Source organism: Equus asinus, chromosome X (genome assembly GCF_041296235.1).
Source record: "Equus asinus isolate D_3611 breed Donkey chromosome X, EquAss-T2T_v2, whole genome shotgun sequence".
Taxonomy (NCBI): Eukaryota; Metazoa; Chordata; class Mammalia; order Perissodactyla; family Equidae; genus Equus; species Equus asinus.
The window spans coordinates 57,993,756-58,006,941 of NC_091820.1; the positions used below are offsets into that span (position 1 = coordinate 57,993,756).

The 13,186-nt window shown below is 45.1% G+C and overlaps 1 protein-coding gene across 1 annotated transcript; it reads left to right on the forward strand.

Moving 5' to 3' along the window:
• The first annotated feature begins 424 nt into the window (after positions 1-424).
• Positions 425-4,123, forward strand: DMRTC1B (DMRT like family C1B). Its single transcript, XM_070501759.1, has 7 exons — positions 425-639; positions 728-885; positions 1,178-1,236; positions 1,547-1,683; positions 2,656-2,718; positions 2,888-3,033; positions 4,011-4,123. The coding sequence occupies exons 1-7, from the start codon at positions 425-427 to the stop codon at positions 4,121-4,123; spliced, it is 891 nt and encodes a 296-aa protein (XP_070357860.1).
• Positions 4,124-13,186: the final 9,063 nt, after the last annotated feature.

Here is a 13,186-nt window from a genome sequence, read left to right on the forward strand (position 1 = left end):
TGGGTGCCGGGAATGATAGTCGGGAATAGCAGAGTATGGGATGATACATGAGAAGGGGGAGTGGTAATTGTTGAAGGGGGCACGAGAGTGCAAGTGTATGCCTGAAAAGGGGGTCTATGTGGAGTGAAGGTAAGCAAGGAGACTAATAATTGGGTTGAAAACAGACAGGACCCATGCCAAGAGTTTCTCAGAATGAGGCTATGTGTGAGTGGGGCTTCCTAGGAATGACACTACCCCTACATAAGCTTATGTAGCTCATGAGGCTACATAAGCAAGAAGGGAGGTGCAATCTGATTTCAGTGGTGAGCTGGATGGAGAAGAATCCAGCCGCCTCAGGCGAGGTTTTCCAAGGGCAGAGGAAGTACCTACGTTGGGGGTAGGGGATCATGTGGCCGTCCTGACCTCTGCTCCTGGCCCTAGAACCATGGATCCCAATGAAATGCCTGCTGTGCACTGCTGCCCCTCTGACTCCACCAAAGGGCTTGGGACTGGATTCCCGTGGGGGATTAAACTTGTTCCCAGAAGAGCTATAATTCTCTGTGCCCGCTGCCACAACCATGGCATCACTGACCAAATCAAGGACCATGAGCACTTCTGCCTCTTCCAGACCTGCAAGTGTCACAAGTGTGTCTGCCTCTCGTGAGTATGGTGTCTGATAAGGGAGGGGAGAGAGGGCCGGGCCTTCTCTAAATGTGACCGACTTTAGACCTGCAATCCCCCACTTTAGGCAACACTGCACGGTCTCGCCTGCTGAGAGTGCCTTGAAGAGGGAGCAGAGGGTACACCTAAAGAGGCACCTGGCTCAAGGACTGATAAGGAGTGGGGCCGCCCCTCCCAAAGCTCACCGCCGTGTCGAGAAGTTGGCCATCCAAGGAGGAGTCCCCAGTGAGTGTCTCGGGCCAGAGAGAGAGCCTGGGTTTGGGTGTAGGGAGCATGAGTAGTTCTGTCACCAGTTCTATCACCCAATCTCGATGTGGCCTTGGGCAAGTTACTCTTTGGGCCTTTGCGTCCCCAACTATACAATGCCATCAAGATTACCCACCAAGTATTGGTGGGGAGGAGAGATCTGGGGGCTCAGAGAGGTCCACGGTGAGATGAGGCTGCACATTGGGGGTGAGGCAGAGTGGAGTGGGGTCAGGAGGAAAGGCTCACCTAAGCTGTCCCCAGTCTCTCACAGCTGGGAAAGAGAACATCATGCCTCAGCTTGAGGCCCACCCCTGTGCAACCTTCGAGGAGGTAAGGAGAGTCTGGGGCCAGTGGGAGAGGCTCCCACCTCAGCCGCTGCCCAGACCCCTTCCTCTGTGTCCTGAAGACCTGGGTTCCATCTCTAACCCTGGTGCAACTTGCCTTGTGACCCTGGGGAACAAATGCTTCACCTCTCTGTGCCTCCATTTCCCCAGTTGCAAAATGAAGTGTAGGACTGGCTGGTCTTCAAGGTCTTCCCCGCTCTGACATTCTGGGCTCCTATCTTCATTCCAAAACATGCCCACATCTCTTCACGGCCGGCCTGGTACCTGACTCCAACCCGTGCTCTCTGCTTCCGCAGGCAAGCTCCCAAGGGACTCTGCTGATTGGTCAGGCCCCAGAATTTTTGTCTCTATCCTGGACTCCAGCACCCTTGAAGAAGCAACTAACAATTTCACTTTCCAGGGAGCCCCACAGGCTCCCTACTCTGCCCAGCACGTGAGTAGAGTGAGAAGGACCATGGAGCTAGTTATGTATTGTGTGACTGGGTGCCCAACCTTGTGTTTGATGCCACGGGAGATAGAAGGAGGAAGTAGAGGTGACGGTAGTGGTGGCACGGCGTGGGTGGTGGCAGTGGCGGTGGCGGCAGTGGAGGAGGAGGAGGACGAAGGAGAGGAGGAGGAGAGGAGCAGGAGGAAAAGCAGGAGGAGGGGACGGGACTGGAGGAGCCAGGGAGGAGAAGGCAGCATCTCAGAATAACGGGCAAGGACAGGACTCTCCCAGCTTTGCCATTTCCTATTTGTGAGACTTTGGACAGGTGACTTGGTGCTTCCGAGCCTCCATTTCCCTATCAGTGTACTGACAGGGGACAATATTCTACTCCTATAGCATTGACAAGAGGACTAGCACAAGGCCTGCCACATAGCAGGCCTTTCAACAAATTAGAGGCTGTTATTCCACATGAAACAGATTGATGGGATAGAAGGTCCTGCTGAAAAGGGGAGCCATGATGGCGAGGGCCACAGAGGCCCAGGCGAGGGTCCAGAGGCCATTAGCGAAAGCTTCCTGGAGATAAACCAAGCTGGCCCTTCAAGTCCCGTGGGGATTGGGGAATACGGAGGTGAGAACCAGTCCCTGGACAGGGACGGTAATCACGCCTCTCCAGGTGCTTTGCAGGTTAAAACACAGACACCTGTGATTTCCCATAAACTTCACTGTTGCCCTGGGAGTTTTGAAAAAGCTGGCAGGAATTAGCGTCTCGGGAAAGATATGGAAAGAAGATATGAAAAGATATAGAAAAGAAAACAGGCCGAGCAGGGAAGGGACTTGCTCAAGCCACAATGACTAATGGCCAGCAGGCTTTCAGACTCCCACATCCAGATACTGCAAAATCCTGCCTCTCTCTGTCTACTGGCAGTATGTGTCTGCCAGAGGGCTTAATCCCCTGGCCTCTCCTTTCCTTGTTTCTAGACACTCAACTCTGATCCTCCAGGTCTGTGCCACCCTTGACTCCATTCTACCGCAACCACAGATCCTGGGAAAATAGTGGGGTCCAGAACCCTGGCAGGGGCTGAGCTTAGTGAATGGGAAGAGCAGAAGGCCTCGGGGTGGGTGGGGCCTTCACTGGAACTGGAGACTGGAGGGGCACTTGTTGCCTGTGGGTTCCCAACTCCCATTCTCTCACACCCTTTCCTTTTCAGGCACCCAAAGCTTCTGACCGGGACCTGGGTCCTGCCTCCTCAGAGTGGCAGCGGAAGCTGGAGGCGGCCGAGGCTCTGCTGACTCTCAGATACTCTTCCCAGGCCCCTTCTGGCTCCATCTCCCTGCTGCAGCCCTGTGCTGCACCAGGTAGCCTGGTCCTTGAAAGGAGAACACGGAGTGGGAATAGTTGGGAAATAGGAGGGCACTGTGATAAGCAGGACCTAACTGGGAAGTCAGGGTTAGTGGGTTGAACCTCCTTGGGCCCAGGCACCCAAGCTCCTCAGCCTGATGCCTGAGATGGCAGTTGACGTTGTTCAGTGAATCATCAGTTCATCGAGCTTTGTGCTCGACAGCAAATGTTCAGCGCTGTGACGTCAGGAAACAAGGAACCTGAGGCCCTGAGAGCAGCAGGGACTTGCCCTAGAGCATGCAGCATATCAAGTGGAAGAACCAGGTCTCCTGACTCCCAGCCCAGAGCTTTCTATCCAGATCCCTGCAGTCTGCTGTGGTCTGGGGAGGACACACATAGGTGATAAGAACCTGGTCTGGAAGGAGATCTGGTCCCTACCTTCAGGGAGCTTCCAGTCTAGATGTGGAGCCTGGTTGCCTTCACAGGTCGTATCTTGCAGCTAAATCTCAACGATGAGCCTGGAGACGAAGGACGGCAAGAGGCCTGAGAAGAGATACATACCTGGGGAGGCTGAGAGGGAAGGCTGGGTGCTCCCAGGCCAAAATGGTGGGTGGGATATGGTGTGCGAGTGAAGCAGCAACCCTGGAGGAACTGCCGGAACGGAAAGGGATGAGGCTGGAGAGGCTACCAATCATGGAGATCTGGCATGCCAGGCTTAGGAGTCTAGGCCAGCAACTGTGGGTGGTGAGGGGCCAAAAAGCGTCTGAGCTAGGGAGGAGCACATTCGTAGACCCTGGGCTTGACAGAAAGAAATGTGGTGGCTGTGATGGAGGGATTGGAGGAGGCGAGGCTTGAGATGGGCAAATCAGTGAGGAAGAGTTCTGTGCAAGAGTCCAGGTGGCAAAATGTTAATTGGGGTGGAAGGAAAAGGAGGGGTGAGCCTGGAGGGGAAATGGGTGTGACCCGGCCCTGACCTCTTCCTTTCTGTCTACAGCTCCCGCTGGAGATCGAGGACTCCAGCCTCCTAGCCCCTCTCTCAGACCCAGGCTGGTCAGCTCCATTTCTCTGCCTATTGGACATCTGGGGTGCATCTCCCTCTTGAAGTAGAAGCCCAGAGGAGGAGGCCTCACTAGAGTACTGCTTATTTATGCATTTGCAAAATGTTTAATGTCCAAAATGCTTAACATCTTTTCGTTAAACCTTCAGGTGCTTTTATAAGCTTTCAGACCCTTTTTATTACATGGGGCAATTCCTTGGCTGAGGGCGGGTATTCTTGTACCTCCATCCCTTACTCCCTTGGATCCTGGGGCCTTTTTGCGTCTCTTAGAAAAACAGCGTTGTGCAATCTAAGCCGATCAGTCTCGAAATAGGGTTCTGCGTGAGTTCATACGTTCATATGCCAGAGTTTTTGTTTGACTCGTGATTGCGAACATACCAGCGCGCTCATGTACGTACCCACGCATGTGAAAATATGAGGGTGTTTTCATCTTGTGTCTAGCTTTGTGTGTGTGGGCAAATAATAAACCCTTGTTGTTGTAAGGCACTGAGATATAGGAGTTGTTTGTGACCACAGTATAACCTGGACTGTCCTGACTCTAACAGACTTGTTCAATTCACTTTTCAAAGTGAGACTCACGTTACTCAACAACTGGGATTTCTCAACATGTCTAGATAAGAAAATGGCAGAGAAAAAAGGGTAGGAGATTTATTCGCTCAGCAAGTAAGTGCCTACCCTCTGCCTGGCACAGACTGTTTCCAGTTGCCCAGAGGGCCACACACTGAAGTGTCTGCAGGATGAAGCAGATCGTATAAATGAGCAGAGCAGGCCAGACGGGCTCCGGCCAACTGACAGTGCATGCTCTGCCTAAGGGGGCAGCTGCCACTTGGCTCTAGCCAATTGTGGTCATGCAGGAATGTGGACTCATTGTTGCCACATCTCCTGATTTTTCAAGAGAGGGTGGAATTCTAGATTTCTATGTAAAACATCTCAGTTTTAAAATGTTGACTCTGGTTTCCTCTTTAAGCTCTATACGTGGGCCAAGCAAAACATCCATGCAGGCCAACTTTGGCCAACAGAATGCCAGTTTGATTCTGGTCCAATGTGTATTTTACAGTGGGGGAAGCTGAAGCCAATCAGCACAAGAAGAATCAAAGAGGGAAGATGAATTAGACCCAGAGCTTACCTTTGAAGGACCCACAAAACATGAGGAAGAATCATTACCATTTACTTATTCCGTGCCCACCGTATGCTAAGCGTGTGTAGCCTCACAGCAGCTCTGTAAGCCAAGCATTATTACCACCCTTTTGCCTATGAGGAAACGGTGCTCAAAGAGTAAAAGTAACTTGCACAAGTCTTTGAGGGGAAATTTTTAGCCGAAGATGGGGAGAGGCTCCCTTCTCTTTGCCAGGCCCTAAATTAGCTAGTAATTTGCTTTTTTGTAAAGCATTGAAAGAAAGCTTCAAAACTTGAAGCGGCAGACATCCAGTCAGAGGGGTCTCTCAGAAATGGTCCCTTCGTTTCATACTCAGGGTAACAACATGTGGTAATCTATCAGATCTTACCTGCACTTGTTTCTCAGTCCTCTGCTGATGTTCCAAACAAACGAAGACCTGGAGACCCCGCCAGGAGGACAGAAAACTCAACTGGACATGCCCAGTCACTGACTCTTTCCCATCATGTTTCCTCCCTCCTTCCTTCCCTCCCTCTGTTCTCACCCAAGATGATTGATGGTGATGACATCCGATTACGACTTCTTCTTTCTTGCTTGAGGCCTTGAGAAGGCAGGCTTCTTATATCCTTTATCTGATGCCAGACACACAAACATGCAAAATCACTCAGCACATAGAGGAAGACTGACATCCATCTCATGCCTGCCTTCCTTCCCTGACTTGTTACTTAAATCAGTGATCCCTAAACCCCTCCTCTCCCGGTATCAGATGAACAAGTCCACATATTCACGGAGGAAGGAAGCAGTGTTATCTGGAAAAGGACTAAAGCCCTGCTACGCAATTGTGTCCTAGGCATGCCACGGCTCCAGAGCTGAGGCGGTAAAAGAGAAAGTGTATTTTGGGTTAAAGGACGCGGCTTGAGAAGAGGGAGGAGAAGAGAAATAAAGTGATGGAGATTGGAAGAAGGAGTGAGCCTCTTTTCCCTGTGTCCTTTCATTTTTTCGAGTCTCACCTGCCGTTCCATGCAGGGCTTTTTAGACTGACGTGTGTGTGTGTGTGCGCGTTGCACCATACCTTTTCAAACAGTCTCTTCATGGCATATTATGGGCATCTTAGGACATCGTCGTAAGTGTTAAATACCAAATCTTTTTTGGGAACTATCCTTTTTCACGTACTACTCCAGTTCACAGATTTAAAACATCACTTTATAAAACAGTGTGAGTTAGGTCTTGGCTCTCCTGTGTTATACAACAACATTGGTTGGACCTGAGGATATCCACCACATCAGAGCGCCTGGAGAGTGGATCAGTTCCAACCAGTCGTATGCAGGTAAATGTTCAGCAACAGGCTCTCTGGGGGAGGGAGGGAAGTTAGGGGAAATGCCCAGTGTTGTAGCATTTTCTGGTTTCAAGCTGCCAGTACGATGTCAATTAATGCAGAGTTGGGAAGAGATGCATTTCTACCATTCAGATACAATAAATGTACATAACCTCAAGAGCACAGGTAATAGTAAAATGTAGGAAAATAACCAGAGATTGGTGAGGTTAGAGTATGTATTATGTTTGTTTTTGATATCATGTATGTAATGTAATTGTTGCTTTACACAATTTAATTTTTAACAACAGCTGCGTTTAAGAGCCGGCTCGCAAAAATTTCTGAAAATTTAACAGTCAGCTCTTGTGTTCCAGTAAGAGTCCCCTCCAGCGCTCCACTGCTTTTGACTCTTGCCCAGAAAGGCGCCTCTTCCAAAGCAGGTCACATTAACGCTGCAGAGCCGTAAAGGGCTGCTACCACTGGTTTCTGACCAAGAACAGCCTGAAGTGTGGGGAAAGTATTTGTTAATAAAGAAATGGAATGATCTGGAACAAGTATTGAGCAGAATAAACTGTCAAAAGCCTTTATGGGGGAACGCGCATTCTCGGAGGTGACCAGCGTTGGGTAAAGGTGAGAAGTAGGGACGACAGACAATAAACAAAACTCATGCAGGGCTGTGTTCAACAGATTTCTCAAAGGCCAAATGAATGGGGCAACTGGCGTTGCTGGATCTGTATCTCTCCTCAGAGAGACAGACATTCATTACACTCCCTCATCCTTCTTAGATAAATGCTGCATAATCTACATAAACTTCTCCACCTTGCCTTTTTTCACTTAAAAATATATCCTTTGTTGTTAAGTATAGGCACTATGTTATACAGCAGATGTCTAGAACATAGTCATTTTGTATAATTGTAGCTTTATGCCCATCAAACAACAACTCTCCGTATCCCCCTCCCCCCACCCTTTGGCAACCACCGTTCTATTGTCTGTTTCTGCAAGTTTGACTATTTTAGATGCTTCATATAAGAGGTATTGCGCACTTAAAAGTTTGTTAAGAGGGTGAATCTCATGTTAAGTTTTCTCATCACAAGAAAGCGAAAACAAAACAAAATAAAAAAGGGACACAAGGAGACTTTCGAGGGTGATGGATATGTTTATTACCGTGATTGTGGGGGTGGTGACACAGGTGTACGCATGTGTCCAAACTCACCAAATTGTACACATTAATACGTGCAGTTCTTTGTATACAAATTATACCTCAATAAAGCTGAAAGAACAGTATCTTTGAGATCACTCCACGTTGTGGTGTAGAGACCTCTCTCACTCCTTCCAACAGCTATAGAGTACGCCATCGTGTGGACGTTCCATAATTCAGTCAACTCATCTGCTATTTAAAAAAATTTTTTTTCAATTATTTCATTGAGATCATAATGGTTTATAACATCGTGTAATTTCAAGTGTACATTATTATTTATCAGTTTCTGTATAGACTGCATCGTGCTCACCACCAGTAGTCTAATTTTTATCCGTCACCATACATATGTGTCCCTTTACCTCTTTCGCCCACCCCCCAGCTCCCTTCCCCTCCGGTAACTACTAATCTGTTCTCTTTATCCATGTGTTTGTTTATCTTCCACATGTGAGGGAAATCAGGCAGTATTTGTCTTTCTCTGTCTGGCTTATTTCACTTAACATCACACCCTCAAGCTCCATCCATGTTGTTGCAGAAGGGACGATTTTGTCTTTTTTATTGCTGAGTAGTATTCCATTGTGTGTGAGTATAGATGTATATATTATATATACACAATATATGTACATAAATGTATATGTCTGTCTATCTATCTATCTATCTCCTTTCAACCGTCTTCTTTATCCATTCAACCACAGAAGGGCACTTGGGCTGCTTCCACGTCTTGGCTATTGTGAATAATGCTGCGATGAACATAGGGGTGCATAAATCTCTCTGGATTGGTGATTCCAAGTTCTTTGGGTAAATACCCAGTAGTGAGATAGCAGGAGCCTCCTAGTGGTGAGATAGCTGGATCGTATGATATTTCTGTTTTTGGTTTGTTGGGAAATCTCCATAGTGTTTTCCGTAGTGGCTGGGCCAGTTTGCATTCCCACCAGCAGTGTATGAAGGTTCCCTTTTCTCCACAGCCTCTCCAACATTTCTTATTTTTTGTCCTGGTAATTATAGCCATTCTGACAGGTGTAAGGTGATATCTCATTGTAGTTTTGATTTGCATTTCCCTAATAATTAGTGATGTTGAACATCTTTTCATGTGTCTGTTGGCCATCTGCATGTCTTCTTCGGAGAAATGTCTGTTCACATCCTCTGCTCATTTTTGGATCGGGTTGTTTGTTTTTCTGTTGCTGAGTTGTATGAGTCCTTTATATACTTTGGAATTTAACCCCTTGTCGGATAGATGATTCACAAATATTTTCTCCCAGTTGGTGGGTTGTCTTTTCATTTTGCTCATGGTATCCTTTGCCTCGTAGAAGCTCTTTAGTCTGATGTAGTCCCACTTATTTTTTCTTTTGTTTCCCTCGCCTGAGTAGACATGGTATTCGAAAAGATGCTGCTAAGCCTGATGTCAAAGAGTGTACTGCCTGTATTTTCTTCTAGGAGTTTTATGGTTTCAGGTCTTACATTCAGGTCTTTAATCCATTTTGAGTTAATTTTTGTGTATGGTGCAAGATAATGGTCTACTTTCATTCTTTTGCAAGCGGCAGTCCAGTTTTCCCGATACCCTTTATTGAAGACACTCTCCTTTCTCCATTGTATGTTCTTGGCTCCTTCCTCGCAGGTTAACCGCCCCCCTAGATGCATGGTTTTACTTCTGGGCTTTCAACTCTGTTCCGTTGATCTATGTGTCTGTTTTTGTGCCAGAACCACGCTGTTTTGATTACTATAGCTTTGTAGTATATTTTGAAGTCAGGGACTGTGATGCCTCCAGCTTTGTTCTTTTTTCTCAGGATTCCTTTGGCTATTCGAGGTCTTTTGTTGCTCCATACAAATTTTAGGATTCTCTGTTCTGTTTCCGTGGAGAATGTCATTGGGATTCTGACTGGGATTGCATTGAATCTGTAGATTGCTTTAGGTAATGTGAACATCTTAACTATGTTTAGTCTTCCAATCCATGAGTATGGAATATCTTTCCATTTCTTTATGTATCTTTTTCAGTTTCTTTCAACAATGTCTTATAGTTTTCAGTGTATGGGTCTTTCACCTCTTTGGTTAAATTTATTCCTAGATGTTTTATTCCTTTTGTTGTGACTGTAAACGGGACTGTATTCTTGACTTCTCTTTCCACTAGTTTGTTATTAGTGTATGGAAATGCAACTGATTTTTGTAAGTTGACTTTCTACCCTGTGACTTTGCTGTAGCTTCTGATTATTTCTAATAGTTTTCTGATGGATTCTTTAGGGTTTTCTGTGTATAGAATCATGTCATCTGCAAACAGCAAGAGTTTCATTTCTTCCTTTCCAACTTGGATTCCTCTTCTTTCTTTTTCTTGCCTAATTGCTCTGGCCAAAACCTCCAGTTCGATGATGAATAGGAGTGGTGAGAGTGGACACCTTTGCCTTGTTCCTGTTCTCAGAGGGATGGCTTTTAGTTTTTCACCGTTAACTATGTATGATGTTGGCTGCGGGTTTGTCATACATGGCCTTTATTATGTTGAGGTACTTTCCTTCTCAACCCATTTTATTGAGAATTTTTATCGTAAATGGATGTTGGAGCTTGTCAAAGGCTTTCTCTGCATCTATTGAGATGATCATGTGATTTTTATTGCTCATTTTGTTAATGTGGTGTATCACATTGATTGATTTGTGGATGTTGGACCATCCCTACGTTCCTGCTATGAATCCCACTTGATCATGGTGTATGATCCTTTCAATGTATTGCTGTATTCAGTTTGCCAGTATTTCGTTGAGGATTTTTGCATCTATGTTCATCAGAGATAATTGGCCTGTAATTTTCCTTCTTTGTGCTGTCCTTGCCTGGTTTTGGTATCAGGGTAATGTTGGCCCCATACAATGAGTTAGGAAGCGTTCCATCTTCTTCAATCTTTTGGAATAGTTTGAGAAGGATAGGTATTAAATCTTCTTTGAACATTTGGTAAAATTCTCTGGAGAAGCCATCTGTCCCTGGGATTTTTTTTTTTTCCTTACAGGGGAAGATTCACCCTAAGCTAACATCTGTTGCCAATTTTCCTCCTTTCTCCTTCCTTTTTCCCCAAAGCCCCAGTGCATAATTGTGTACAGTTGTAAATTCTTCTGTTTCTTCTACGTGAGCATCCACCACAGCATGGCTGCTGACAGACGAGTGGTGTGGTGCCACGTCCGGGAACTGAACCCAGGCCTCCAAAGCAGAGTGTGCAGAACTTTAACTGCTAGGACATCGGGGCTGGCTCTGGGCGTTTGTTTTGGGGGAGGTTTTCTATTACTGTTTTGATCTCTTTAATTGTGATTGGCCTGTTCAGATTCTCTATTTCTTCTTGATTGAGTTTTGGGAGGTTGTATGAGTCTAGGAATTTATCCATTTCTTCTGGGTTATCCAATTTGTGGGCATATAGTTTTTCATAGTATTCTCTTATAATCCTTCGTATTTCTGTGGTATCCGTTGTAATTTCTCCTGTTTCATTTCTAATTTTATGTATTTGAGCCTTCTCTCTTTTTTCCGTAGTTATTCTGGCTAAGGATTTGTCAATTTTGTTTATCTTCTCAAAGAATCAGCTCTTAGTTTCACTGATCCTTTCTACTCTTTTTTTCAGTCTCTGTTTCATTTATTTCTGCTCTAATTTTTATTCTTTCCCACTTTCTGCTGACTTTGGGCTTTCTTTGTTCCTCTTTTCTAGTTCTGTTAGGTGTAGTTTAAGAGGACTTATTTGAGATTTCTTCTTGTTTGTTGAGGTGGGCCTGTATTGCTATGAATTTCCCTCTTATAACCGCTTTTGCTGCATCCCGTAAGAGTTGTTATGTTGTGTTTTCATTTTCATTTGTCTCCAGGTGTTTTTCAATTTCTCCTTTGATTTCTTCATTGATCCAATGGTTGTTCAGCAGCATGTCGTTCAGTCTTCACATGGTTGTGACTTTCCCAGCTCTTTTCTTGTGGTTGATTTCTAGTTGCATAGCATTGTGGTTAGAGAAGATGCTTGATATGATTTCAATCTTCTTAAATGTATTGAGGCTTACCTTGTTTCCTGACATATGTCTATCTTTGAGACTGTTCCATGTGCACTTGAAAAAAATGTGCATTCTGCTGTTTTGTGATGGCATGCTCTCTGTATATCTATTAAGTCCATATGATCAAGTGTTTCAATTAAATCCACTATTTCCTTGTTGACTTTCTGTCTGGATGATCTGTGTATCGATGTAAGTGGGGTGTCGAGGTCCCCTACTGTTATCGTGCTGCTGTTAATTTCTCCCTTTAGGTCTGTTAGTAGTTGCTTCATATAGTTTAGTGCTCCTGTGTTAGGTGCATCTGTATTCATAAATATTACGTCCTCTTGGTGGAGGGTCTCTTTTATCATTATATACTGGCCCCCTTTGTCTCTCATTGTTTTTTTTACGGTGAAGTCTGCTTTGTCTGATAGAAGTATGGCAACACCTGCTTTCTTTAGTTTGCCGTTTGCTTGAAGTATCGTCTTCCATCCCTTCGCTCTGAGCCTATGTTTGTCTTTAGAGTTGAGATGTGTTTCCTGGAGGCAGCATATTGTTGGGTCTTGTTTTTCAATCCATCCAGCTACTCTGTGTCTTTTGATTGTAAAATTCAATCCATTTACATTTAGAGTGATTACTGGTATATGAGGGCTTAATACTGCCATTTTATCGCTTGTTTTCCGGTTGTTCTATATTTCCGTTGTTTCTCTTCCTTTGTGTTTCTGACTGCCATTTCATTTTGGTGGTTTTCTCTTTTTTTTTTTAATGAATTGTGGCTCTGCTCTGATTTTTTACTTAGTGGTTACTGTGAGGTTTCTATGAAAGATCTCACAGAGGAGATAATCCATTTTCTGATAGTATCTTCTCTTCGTTAGCCTAAGCAGGTTCCATTCCTTTCCTCTTCCTCTTCTGAATTATCATTGTCACAAATTGTTCTGTTCTGTGTTGTGAGTTTGTGACTAAGTTGAAGTGTTTACAGTTACTTTTGATTCGTTCCTTCCCTTTATCTTTTAAGTTATAATTAAGTATTTGCTACCCTGTTCTGAAAGAGAGCTGCTGTTTTCTGATTTTTGTCTGTCTATTTATCTCCTTGCTCAAAGCTCTGTAGACCTTTGCCTTTTTGTCTCAGGTAGGAGGGCATCCTTGATCATTTCTTGTAGGAGAGGTCTAGCGGCCATGAACTCCCTCAACTTCTGTTTATCTGGGAAAGCTTTTATTTCTCCATCATATCTGAAGGACATTTTTGCTGGATACAGTATTCTTGGCTGAAAGTTTCTGTCTTTCAGTATTTTTAATATGTCATTCCGTTCTCTCCTGGCCTGTGTGAGGTTTCTGCCGAGGAATCTGCTGAATGCCTGATAGGGGCTCCTTTGTAGGTTATTTTCTTGTGCCTTATTGTCCTGAATATTTTTTCTTTGTCATTGACTTTTGCCGGTTTTACTCTTATATGCCTTGGAGAAGGTCTTTTAGCATTGATGTAATTAGGAGTTCTATCGGCTTCATGTATTTGTAAGTCTGGTT